The 12015-nt window shown below is 36.8% G+C and overlaps 1 protein-coding gene across 1 annotated transcript in view; it reads left to right on the forward strand.

Moving 5' to 3' along the window:
* MTMR9 (myotubularin related protein 9) overlaps nucleotides 1–12015 on the forward strand; it is a 56102-nt gene that overhangs the window by 27864 nt on the left and 16223 nt on the right. Inside the window, exons 4-8 of the mRNA XM_029938636.1 lie at nucleotides 1122–1295; nucleotides 3317–3534; nucleotides 4356–4517; nucleotides 7017–7158; nucleotides 8950–9170. Coding sequence (XP_029794496.1) covers nucleotides 1122–1295; nucleotides 3317–3534; nucleotides 4356–4517; nucleotides 7017–7158; nucleotides 8950–9170 — 917 coding nt within the window. The remainder of the gene's footprint in view (nucleotides 1–1121; nucleotides 1296–3316; nucleotides 3535–4355; nucleotides 4518–7016; nucleotides 7159–8949; nucleotides 9171–12015) is intronic.

Here is a 12015-nt window from a genome sequence, read left to right on the forward strand (position 1 = left end):
AATTCAAGAAGTAACAGTATAATCATATGTTATTTAGAAATCTGGAGGTAAACTCTAGAAATAAAAAGGTATAAGGGTTGAAAATGGTTACCTCTGGGGAAAGGGAATTATGAGATGGAGGTGAGCAGGAAACAGGTAAATCTTTTAGAAATTTAAAATTGGTAGAGAGTAACATAGAAAAGTAAAACTTTTAATTAAAAAAATAATATTGTATCTTGTAAAGGGAGTTTTTAAAAAATTCTTTTTTCCTATAGTATGTTGAACATACTTCGATTTTATCTTCCTGCTACTGCAACTCATGGCCAGTATGTTAGGCCAAATCTGATTTATCGGAATGTATCAAAATTTGCATATGCATAATTTTATTTTTTTAACCATAAAAAATTTTTTTAAGCCTTCAAGTGGTTTTTATTTTTGATGTTTAAAATAAGTTATCATTTATAATTTTATATTCTATACTTTTAGTCCTTAGTATATAGAGTTAGAAACTATTTCATTGATTCCTAAGTATAAATTTTTTTACTACTAAGTTGTTATTGTTTTAAGAAAGATACTACCAGTCTTTCTATATTTTTAAATAACAGAAAGGAGCAAGGGATTTGATGTAGTAGCAGCTCTGTTGTTATCTGTCTGGTTAAGCATTATGTGGAATATTACAGTCTTTTTGTTGCTATACTTAAGAATACCAAAAGTAAAGTAAATGCTACCCAGAAAAGGATGAATGACATGATGGTCTTGATAATCACAGATACACTTAATATATTTAACTCGGAGAATAGGGGAGCAAGGGGGAAACAGCTGTCTTTCATGTATTTAATAGGATGCCATGTGACTAGGGAACTGGTACTGAAACCATGGTGAACACAGTAGAGGAAGTTACAGAGCCACATTTGCTCAGTCCAAGGAAGCACTTTCTAGGAATGGAGGATACCTAGCAATGTAGAAAACTGACTCTAAAAAATAGAACTTCTTTAAGTATGGGTTAGGTATCCTTATAATAAATTCCCCAGAGATGGCTTCTTCATTGTATGAAAATTGATCCCTAAGGTCCTTTAAAACTTTCAGATTATTTTGTAACATCAAGATACTTGCTTAGCTTTGAAGTATTTTTTATTTTTCAGACCAGTGAATGGAGGTTAAGCTATGTCAATAAGGAATTTGCTGTCTGTCCTTCGTACCCGCCAATTGTCATAGTGCCCAAATCCATTGATGATGAAGCTCTTCGGAAGGTGGCTACATTCCGGCAGGGAGGACGCTTCCCAGCACTTAGCTATTACCATAAAAAGAATGGAATGGTAAGTGTAGGGTGCTCCTGCTTCATCTGCTGAAAGACTGGGTTTGTGATCTTTCCTTAGAAACGTGCCACTTTCTGTGTACTTGTTCATTGATGTGATTAGTCTCCCTTGCTATGACTTCCTCCTTTAAAACTTTAGGGAATGAGGAGTAGAGTGTCCTCTGTAATTAGGATATGACTTTGCATTCTTTTCATGATGCTGCTCAGAATTAGAACAGCCAGATAGGTTTATCTTAAGGACTCAGTACTAAGGGAACTAGTGTTTATTTGGTACTTAAAATAACACAGGTAGAAAAATAAATTTCTCTGACCAGAATAATGGTAGAATTCTTTTTTTAAATTATTTTTACTAAATTTCTCTTAAAAAGTAAACTGAGCATTTTTATTTTCAAAAGGGAGAAGAGTGACACATTATTAGTTACAACTTAAGTAAACACAGGAATCAGTAATTGAATTGTGTTTGCTGTATGCATGTTTCCTAAATATTTTCTAAGTCTGTTTCTGTTCTCTTATTTTCTCTCAGTCAGTAAACTTAGCTTCACATTTTGAAACCACCAGTAAAGTAGTGGATAAGTTATGGTCATATTACATTGCCCTTTTTTTCCTGGATAATAAATCAAGCATGAATATTTGGGTAAAAAGATTTCCAAAACATTTGCTACTTTGGCATCAGGTCATCTATCTCATTTGCATAGTAGTATTTCTGTTTGTTAGCGTTCATTACAAAGCATTTTTAAAATGGATATTAAATGTACTGTATGTCCATTGACATGGTTAGCGCAGTCTGGGAGTTAGCCATTGTCATCCTCTGGATGACCTTTCTTGATCATGTTAAATTTCAAGGTAGTTAAGATAACAGCATATATTATGGGGAGAAATTGAAATATCTCTAAAATCTGTATAATTTTGATTTCTTGAGAAAAGTTTCAAAATCAAACCTTTCAAAATATATAGTTGATGATCTTTGGAAATAAGTTTCTAGGTCCTGAAATACTGAAAAGGATGAAAGAGGGTAACAGAATACATAATAGACCAGCAGCTTTCAAGATACTAAAAATGATTCCCCAAACAGGAAGAATAGTACATAAACTTTATTTTACCATTGATGACTTCTCTCTTTATAATTTTTTTCCTCTTTCTTTATAGTTATTTCTTTCTTTTTATCTTAGAGAAAGCATGAGCAGGGGAGAGGGTGGGGAAGAGAGAAAGAGAGAGAGAGGAGAGAGAGAGAATCCCAAGCAGGCTCCACACTCAGTGCAGAGCCTGATTCAGGGCTTAATTCCACAACACCGGGATGGTGACCTGAGCCAAAATCTAGAGTTGGTCGTCCAACCTATGGAGCCACCCAGCCACCCCTCTTTTTTTTTTTATTATTTTAATTTTACTTGAGAGAGAGCACGCGCGCAATTGTGAGCTGGGGAGAGGGACAGGGGAGGAGGAGGAGGAGGAGGAGGAGGAGGAGGGAGAGGGAGAGGGAGAGAGAATCCCAAGTAGGTTTCATGCTCAGCGCAGAGCCTGACATGGGGCTTGATCCTATGACTTTGGGACCATGAACTGGGCCAAAATCATGAGTCAGGCAATCAACTGACAGAGCCACCCAGGCACCCCATCTCTTCTTTATAATTCTTGATTAACCTTGCCAACCCTTTTTAGGTAGTTGAAGCAGAAGTTTACTGGCACATAGGCCATGATTATTATTTCTATTACAGGGCCATGTGCAGTAAACAATTTACTGACTAAATGAATTTAAATATTTGATCTCTTTAGCAACTGTAATTTATTATGCATAGGTATTTTGAGATAGTAGGAAGAAAAATTGTGTTAAAGTGCAAGGCTTATTTTTGTTTTATAGTTATTAACTATTGCAAACATGTGGAAATATTTCTTTGTTTTACGATCATATTCCCCTTCAGAGTGCCACACAGTTGTTTTTGAGATACTCTTAATCTAGCTAATTCGTTTCTGTTTTCAGAAACTTTCAAAGCAGCTACTCTTAAATTTTAAACTGCATCATGCTTCTAGGTAATCATGCGAAGTGGTCAGCCACTCACTGGCACAAATGGGAGAAGGTGCAAAGAAGATGAAAAGCTGATAAATGCTACCCTCAGGCCAGGGAAACGTGGCTACATCATTGACACAAGATCTTTAAATGTAGCTCAGCAAGCTAGAGCCAAAGGCGGCGGCTTTGAACAAGAAGCTCATTATCCCCAGTGGAGGCGGATTCATAAGTCCATTGAGAGGTAACAGACTCTGGAGACAATAGTGGACTCTTATTTGAAGCGAATTAGAATGGGTGAGCCCTTAGCTGCAAAAATCACAAGTTCTCAGATGAACCTACACCTTAACTTAGCGTCAGAAATCGGCTGGATCTCCTGTTGTGTTTTATAAGATCACCAGGAAACTTACCTTGGATGGCCACAGGTGACTTTTGGTCAGATAGCATGCTTTCTCTTAAGTTAACTCTGAATTTTCATCTCCGCAAGGTGAGAGGTCTGCTCCTCTCCTTGTAGATGAGTGGCCACCAAACTTACTGAACAGATACACCACAGTTAAATATATTTTTTGAGTCAGAAGACTAGAGACTGATTTTCCCCCACACTCTTCTATTCTCACACCCTGTTTCTTCCACCTACACCTTGTTTATGCTTACAAGTAGAGGCTGCCCGTGGGCATCCCTGCTCTAGGTACCAGGTATCTAGTGTTGGATCCATGGGAATAGGATTGCAGATGCCAATTGTGACTTGTCACAAAGGTTTGTGACTTGTTACAAAATGCGGTGTTTGGCCCGCTCCCCAGTCAGATAATTCAGCTATGAACTGGGTTTAATCTGTTCAGGTGAGAAATGGTTTACTGACAGGCATTTTAAGCATCTTTGCTGCCATGTTTACATATTAATTTTTCAGGGTTTAATCATCAAGTTATTGTATAGTAAGGTAGATATTTTTTATACCATTTTGAGCTACTTTTCCTCTTGGGTATATTGGAGGTTGAGGTTTTGGTTGGTTTCTCTCATCATCGGTGTGTTGGTCTCTATTTTCTTTTTACTTCTTGTTTTTTAAAGGTATCACGTTCTTCAGGAGAGCTTAATCAAACTTGTGGAAGCTTGTAATGACCAAACACATAACATGGACCGATGGCTCAGTAAATTGGAGGCTTCTAACTGGCTGACTCACATCAAAGAGATTCTTACAACTGCTTGTCTAGCGGCTCAGTGTATCGACAGGTAGAGTGTATTTCAGTGTTCCAGAATGGGACGCGCAATGCTAACTAGACTTTGCTTTTATCCAGACATATGTTTATATATTGTGCTAAAAGTTTTTGTCTAGTCTCTATTTTATGTTCAGATCATTGCATAAGTTACCGTATAAGGTGGTCAGTGCCATTCAGCTATCATGAAGTGTGTGCATAGAGTCTGACATTTAATTGGTGATTAATGTTTGTCAAACGAATATGAACCACAGGCACACGTCTTCAAGGACATGACGTTTTTAAGTACTAAAGGAACTCTTTTTTCCTATAAAATCCTTGAATTGTGAATCTACCTATTTTCCATTGCTTAAACTGTGAACAAGAATGAAAAGAAGTTTTCTTATTCTCAGAGGACTAGGGTCCCCTTCTTACTTTTGAAATATCAATGAAAGGAAACACGTAATTTTGTTACACAGTAAAACCATTCTTTCAAATCTTTCCAATATCTTATTACACACTACTTGCTATGTGCAGTTATAACCGGATCTCAAGTTGAGAAAACCCGATGGCAGTGACAAAAAGTATATGAAGTGATTTTAGTGTATTCACTCAGCTGAAGGTTGCTAATCCTTGAGACTTGAGGCAGAAGACTTGAACAGAGAACTGGTATAAGTTGTTGCAGAAGCTTAGAATGCCTTTTTTAAGAAGGGGATTCTTCTGCGACAATAGGTAGGTGTAAGTATTGGTGCCATGTAGTTGGATGACACTTTTCCTTGAAACTGTAATTTGTTTTATTGATGCTTCCAAATTAGGGAAATAGACATGTAATTTTTTTGTGGTTAGTGAGAAATTGATAATAGATGGGTTGCTTAAGATCATGTAGTGAATTAGTGACAAAACCAGGAATGGGTAGAGATTCTTGGTGTCCAGATTCTCAGGCTGTCACTGGTTTTTTGTTTTAGGTGAAGCTAATTTATTTAATAAAATATGGGTGTTAAAGAAGTTCTGCGACAGACAAATCAATACCTCAGAATGACGAGATGTTGATATTAAGGGCTCTGATTCTTTTTAACCCAAATTAAGAAGCATGCATGATGAGTACAGAGGCTTCTGTTTTCTTACGAGCCATAAATTGTAATAAACATTTCTCACTGTGTTGTCTGAGTCTGCAGCCATAATAATGAGATGCTGCAGGTTAAGGGAACCCTAGGTACGGAGGAGTATTTGTTATCTCCACCTTTGTTTAGAATCAGCGAGCCACCTTAAACAGGGACTTCCACATTCTTAACAAGAGTCGAAGCTTTTGGTTTATTTTGCCATGTTTGAGTTCCCTTTTCTGATATATATTAGGCTTGTTACTTATACCTCCATAAAAACCTGCCCCTATAGCTGCTCAGAATGTAAAAATAGACCTTAAATTAGTCGAATTAAATTTAAAATACACCACAGATAACTTAGATATATGGATTCAACATACATCAGAAACCTTAAACTATTTACTCATACTCTTCTCCCTAGTTTTGAGATTTCATCCTAGGAATGAGGTTATTAACCTAACCAGGGAGCCTTATTTTCTCAGTTCCGCAAAAGACAAAAAACTAAGTGTGTCATCTACAGTCTAACAAAAATTGATAGAGACCTAAATGTCTAACTCTCATTAAATTGTAGTTGATCATCTAATAGGATATTCTATAACCATTAATACAATATCTCTAAAGGTGATAGAGAAACATGGGAAAATGTTTATAATAAAAGTGGAAATAATAAGAAATTACCTTTTTTTATAGGTACATAAAGTATATATGTATGTGGGAAAAGAATTGATAGTAACCAAACTGGTGACTCTCCTGGGAAATTTTATTCACTCTCATTTCAATATAAGAGGTGGAAGAAGGGGAGGTGAAAAAATGTTGTTAGTTTTGGTGTTTCCTTCCACTCTCTTTAGAATATTGGGCCCCAGACTCCTAAATATCATGGCATAATAGTATCAATGCCACTGACTTTCTAGATTGACGGTTTTATGTTTCTTCTTGTTTTCATGTTTCTAAAAGTGTGGTTTGGGACTTGTTTCCTAGATTCGTTACATTACAGTTTATGAAGGCATCCTTACAGTCAGCTGATGGTGGAAAGATAGAATCATGTCAGAGAGATACAGCAAATTGTGTGTATGTGTCTAGGTGTGATGAGAAAAGGCTTTAATTAACTTAATAGGCAGAAAAGGTAAGTGCTTATGGTGCATGACAAGGACTGCTTTTGGGTTTTGTAATGGGGGAAAAAAATTCAACTAAGAGGTTTTGTGAAACTTGTTGTAAGTTAAAGATGTTCTTGCCACGTGAAATTTGGAACTCATAGTTGTTTTTGTTTTTTTTCCCCAAGAGAAGCTCTGTTCATTTGCCTTATTTAGACTCTAAACCCTGCTGGACAGAGCAGAATGCATGAATTTGAAATACTGTACTCAATAAATGTTCATTATTAACAGAGTTGATTGACCGTGTTGGGAGTATCCCATTTGTACTCTGGATTTTCCTATCAGGGAAGGGGCATCCATATTGATTCATGGAACAGAAGGAACTGATTCCACACTTCAGGTTACCTCCCTGGCTCAGATCATTTTGGAACCGAGAAGCAGGACCATCCGTGGTTTTGAGGCCCTGATAGAAAGAGAGTGGCTGCAGGTGAGAAAAGCTGTTGGGTGTGCACAGGAACTGCTGATAATTGGTGTGATCCTAGTTGTAGGATGGGTATAATGTATGAAGTTTTGATTGAGTAAAATGTTTAAATTATATGTCTAATTTTCTGGAAACAATCTGTCTTCCTCTCAGTGTTTATAATCTATACTGCCTCTCAATTTTGGTACCTGTCTCTGCTTATATTGCTCATTTGGCTTTTTATTCCCTTCACAAGCTCTTAGCAGTTGTATTTTGTTACCTACGAGGAAGATAACGGAGTGTAAAATACAGCCTCTCTCTGCCTCGCAGAGCTTCATTTTGCTAGAGATAAAAAACATAAACCAGGCAGGAAAGGGGTGCAGGGATTTGTAGTTATAAGACCTGTGCTTTAGTACTTGCTGCCTTTTGCATGTCTGGTTCCCCTCTAGCCTCTAGCCCAACCAGTTAGAATCCCTCTCGTGCTTTAAGATGTAGCTAAGTGTCGCTGCTGCCCTGAACTGAAGTCTTTGGAAACTTAACCTTCCTCACAGATAAAATCGATCCATTGTCTTCATGATTTGTTTCCTAATCTAGACCCAAATAAAGTGACTCCTTTGAGGTCAGGGAACTATGCTCAATTTCTCACAACGAAGTGCTGTCACATAATGCTGAATGACACCTGAAAGAAAGTTCTCATGAAACAGATTGGAATCCTCCAAGTCAGAGATTAACTTATAAATGTATATACACTGCATAACTTAGCAAATAATTGTGATTAAGAACAGATGTTTAGATATATTTTGAAAGCAGAAGTATCTCTGGAGAAAAATCTTTTCTGGCCCTTGGAGTTAAAATTCAGATTTGTTACATGTTAATGCTGTTGTGTATACCTTGTCTACCTTGTATGACAACTGATCTGTATCTCTGTTCAAATCAGACCATCCCAGATATTTGGCAAAAATCTATTCAGCCACATTTCTCATGATGCATAGCAAACAAATAAATGAGTGTGATTTACTTACTTATATATTACCATTTTAATGAGTATCAGAATACCATTAGCCACTGGAAAATGCTGATGTCATTATCTTTGTCCTGGAAAGTGGTATAAGGACCAAAGACAAAGCAAGTCTGTGAAATACCTAGAAGGGTATCCTTTGGAATAAGGTCAGTACTCAGGTTCTGGGTGGGCCAGAGAGCCAGATGATTCTTAAATTGCCTTTAGTCAGTAGATGTCAGACTATTCCAATTCTTTTTGAGAGAAGAGGGAAACTAGGGACAATTTTTATCTCTAATTGTATTCATAAATGTCTCTTCACAACAGTAACTTTTTTCCCATTTGTAATTAAAAATTGAATATCAGGGATGACCTGGCAGAGTTTGTCCCTGAGATCCCCATGTTTATTTCCATTTAGCGATGGGGCTTGCATAGCTTACAACAGTCTGCAGTGCTTTGGACAAATAAAAGTTGATAGCTGTCTTTTGTTTTGTACCTGAAGACCTTATGTTCTTTGACTTTGCTACAAATTACAGAGACCTAGAAAATTTTATTTTATGAAGTTCACCAAGGATGGTTGCTGTTCTTACGGTTATGCCTTAACTGCATGGCCTTGTTAAATGTTTGGAAGCTGTATTGTTTTCCTTAGGTGCTGAAAATTGTTTTTAGCCAAGAAATCATTAAAGTAAATAGCAGCCATCCAAATTATATGATGTTCTGTTTAATAAGTTTTGTTGGAACTCTGTGAAATATGTTAATAGGATGTGCTTTAACGTGATCTCGGTAAACTATGACTCTCCCCTTTCCATCTTCTGTCTTAGGCTGGTCACCCATTCCAGCAACGCTGCGCACAGTCAGCCTATTGTAATAGTAAGCAGAAGTGGGAGTCCCCTGTATTTCTTCTATTCCTGGACTGTGTGTGGCAGATACTTCGTCAGTTTCCTTGCTCTTTTGAATTTAACGAGAATTTCCTCATCATGCTCTTTGAGCATGCATATGCCTCACAGTTTGGAACATTTTTGGGCAACAATGAAAGTGAAAGGTGGGTACACTGCTTACATGGGATGGGGGCCATTTTGTTTGTAGTTGTTTTGGTCACCTCCAGAAAGAGACCAGGATTTGGTTCTATGTTAATGTTATTTATAAGATGGTAGAGGTTACAATTAGTATAAGTTAAATTTTGTAACATGTGTTCTTATTATGAGCCTATCACAGGTTGGGTGGAACATGTCCTAGATTTTGCTCTGTTAGATTAAAAGCTTTGAGTAAATTGGACAGCCATTTTAAATGTTAATTTTCTTATCTAAGATCATGATAATCTTGTATCTGCAAGAGGCCTTATAATGCGGCCTTATCCTCCACCCAATTTTATAGCTTAGGAGGGTAATATCCAGAAGAGTTAAATGACCTGTTCAGGGACACACAGCCTTGGTCACCACTAATAAGGCTAGGATATAGGTCTTCTGTTCCTGCTCCAGACTTTCTCTATTACACCTGGAAACTGTCCTCCGGCCCAGAGTGACAGTCTCACTTCATAGCCTACACTCTGTCAAGTTCATAGGTTTATTTAGAAGATTCATATCAGCATGATCTTTAAAGGTGCTCAGCTGGTAATCTCAATTGGGTACAGTGAAAAGGCATCCTCTTCTCCTTTTCCTGTTGTCATTCTAGCTAAAAAGACAGTTTTGTTGACCTTTTTAGAGAACTAACTTTTGGTTTCATTGATGCTCTCTATTATCTCTTTATTTTCTATTTTGTCTACTCTCTACTGTTCATTTTTTTCTTCTTTCTGCTAGCTTTGGTTTAGTTTCCCCTTATTTTTCTAGTTCCTTAAGGTATAAAGTTATTGATTTAAAAGTTTTGGGGGCGCCAGAGTGGCTCAGTTGGTTAAGCTCCCACATTGGCTCAGGTCATGATCTTGCAGTTCGTGGGTTTGAGCCCCACGTCGGGCTCAGTACTGACAACTCAGAGCCTGGAGCTTGCTTTGGATTCTCTGTCTCCCTCTCTCTCTGCCCCTTCCTGCTTGCGCTCTGTCTCTCTCTCAAAAAAAAAAAGACACTAAAAATTTTTAAGGTTTTTGATTTGAGATCTTTGTTCTTTTTTAATGTAGGTTTTTACTGCTATAAATTTCTATCTGAGCACTGCTTTCACTGGGTCCCCATACACTGTGTTACCACATTGTGTTATTGTTTTCATTCATCTGCTGTTACTCTAATTTCTCTGTGATTTCTTCGTTAACCCATTGGTTGTTTAAAATTGTGTTATGTAAGTCCACATGTTTATAAATTTTCCATTTCTCTTCTGTTATTGATTTCTAACTTCATGCTGTAGTAGTTGGAAAGATACTTAGATGGCTTTCAGTCTTTTAAAATTTATTGAGATTTATTTTGTGGGCTAACAGGTGATATGTCCTGAAGAATGTTTATGTGCACGGAGGAGAACGTGTACCCTGACGTTGTTGAGCAGAGTATTCTTTATTTGTTTTACATTTTGTTCAAATCCTTTGTTTCCTCATCGATCTTCTGTCTAGTTCCATGCATTATCAAAAGTGGGATATTGAAGTCCTCGGCGATATTGTAGAATTGTCTATTTCTCTCTTCCGTTATGTCATTTTTTTGCTTCATATATTTTGTGGTTTTGGTGCAAAGTGAATATATGTTTTAATTATTATATCTTCTTCATGGATTGACTCTTTTTCCGGTTTATAATGTCCTGCTTTGTCGCTTGTAAGAGATTTTGTTCTTAAGTTTATTTCATCTGATTTACTATGTCCACCTTGGCTCTCTCTGGGTTACTATTCATATGGAAAATCTTTTTTCTTCCTTTTGCTTTCAGTCTCTTCACATCTTTGAATCAAAAGTGAATCTTTTGTAGACAATATATAGTTGGATCATGTTTTTTAATCCATGCTACCAATCTCTGTATTTTGATTGGAGAATTCATTTATATTTAAAGCAATTACTGAAGAGGAATGGCTTATTTCTGCCAGGTTGATATTTGTGTTCTGTTTATCGTATGCCTCTTTTATTCTTCTCCTTCATTACTTGCCTTCCTTTGTGTATAATTGACACTTCATGGTCTACTATTGTGATTCCCTTCTTATTTCTTTTTGTGCATATTAAAACAATTTATTTCACTGGTTACCAGGTAGGTTCAGTTAACATCCTAAATTTATAACCATCTGCTTGAGTACAAACTTCGCTTCAGTGGTCGTGGCACACGGAACTTTGCTCTCCTGTAGTTCTACTCCCTGTATAATGTTATCCCAAAGTATATTCTTATATATGCCCATTAGCTTGGGTTTATTATTATTTTTATCCATTTGTCTTTTAAATTATATAGGAAATAAAAAGAGGAGTTACAGATAAAAAATACAATAATAACTTGTATTCCTTCCTATGTAAGTATCTTTGCTGAGTTGCATCTTCATATGGCTTTGAGTTACTGTCTAGTGTCCTTTCATTTTAGCTTGAAAGATTCATTGTTGTGTTTCTCTTGCAAAGCAAGCCTTCTAGCAATGAACTTCCTCAGTTTTTTATTTTATTGCTAGATGTAGAGTTCTTGGTAGGGAGTTTGGTTTTCTTTTAGCACTTTAAGAATGTTATTGCCTTCCGTTCTGGCCTCCATGGTTTCTGATGAGAAATCTGTTCTGGTGGGATCTTGTAGGATCCCTGTATTTGAGAAGCTGCTTTTCTCTTGGCTGTTTTCAAGATTCCCTCTCTTGTCTGGCTTTGACAGTTTGATTATGATGTGTCTCAGCGTGGGTCTTGTTGGCTTTATCCTTCTTGGAGCCTGTTGAGCTTCTTAAATATGTAGATTTCATGTCTTTTATCAAGTTTGGGGAGTTTTCAGCCCTGAATATATTTGTGTATGTGGTTCTTTTTGTG

Source organism: Suricata suricatta, chromosome 1 (assembly GCF_006229205.1).
Source record: "Suricata suricatta isolate VVHF042 chromosome 1, meerkat_22Aug2017_6uvM2_HiC, whole genome shotgun sequence".
In the NCBI taxonomy this organism is placed as follows: Eukaryota; Metazoa; Chordata; class Mammalia; order Carnivora; family Herpestidae; genus Suricata; species Suricata suricatta.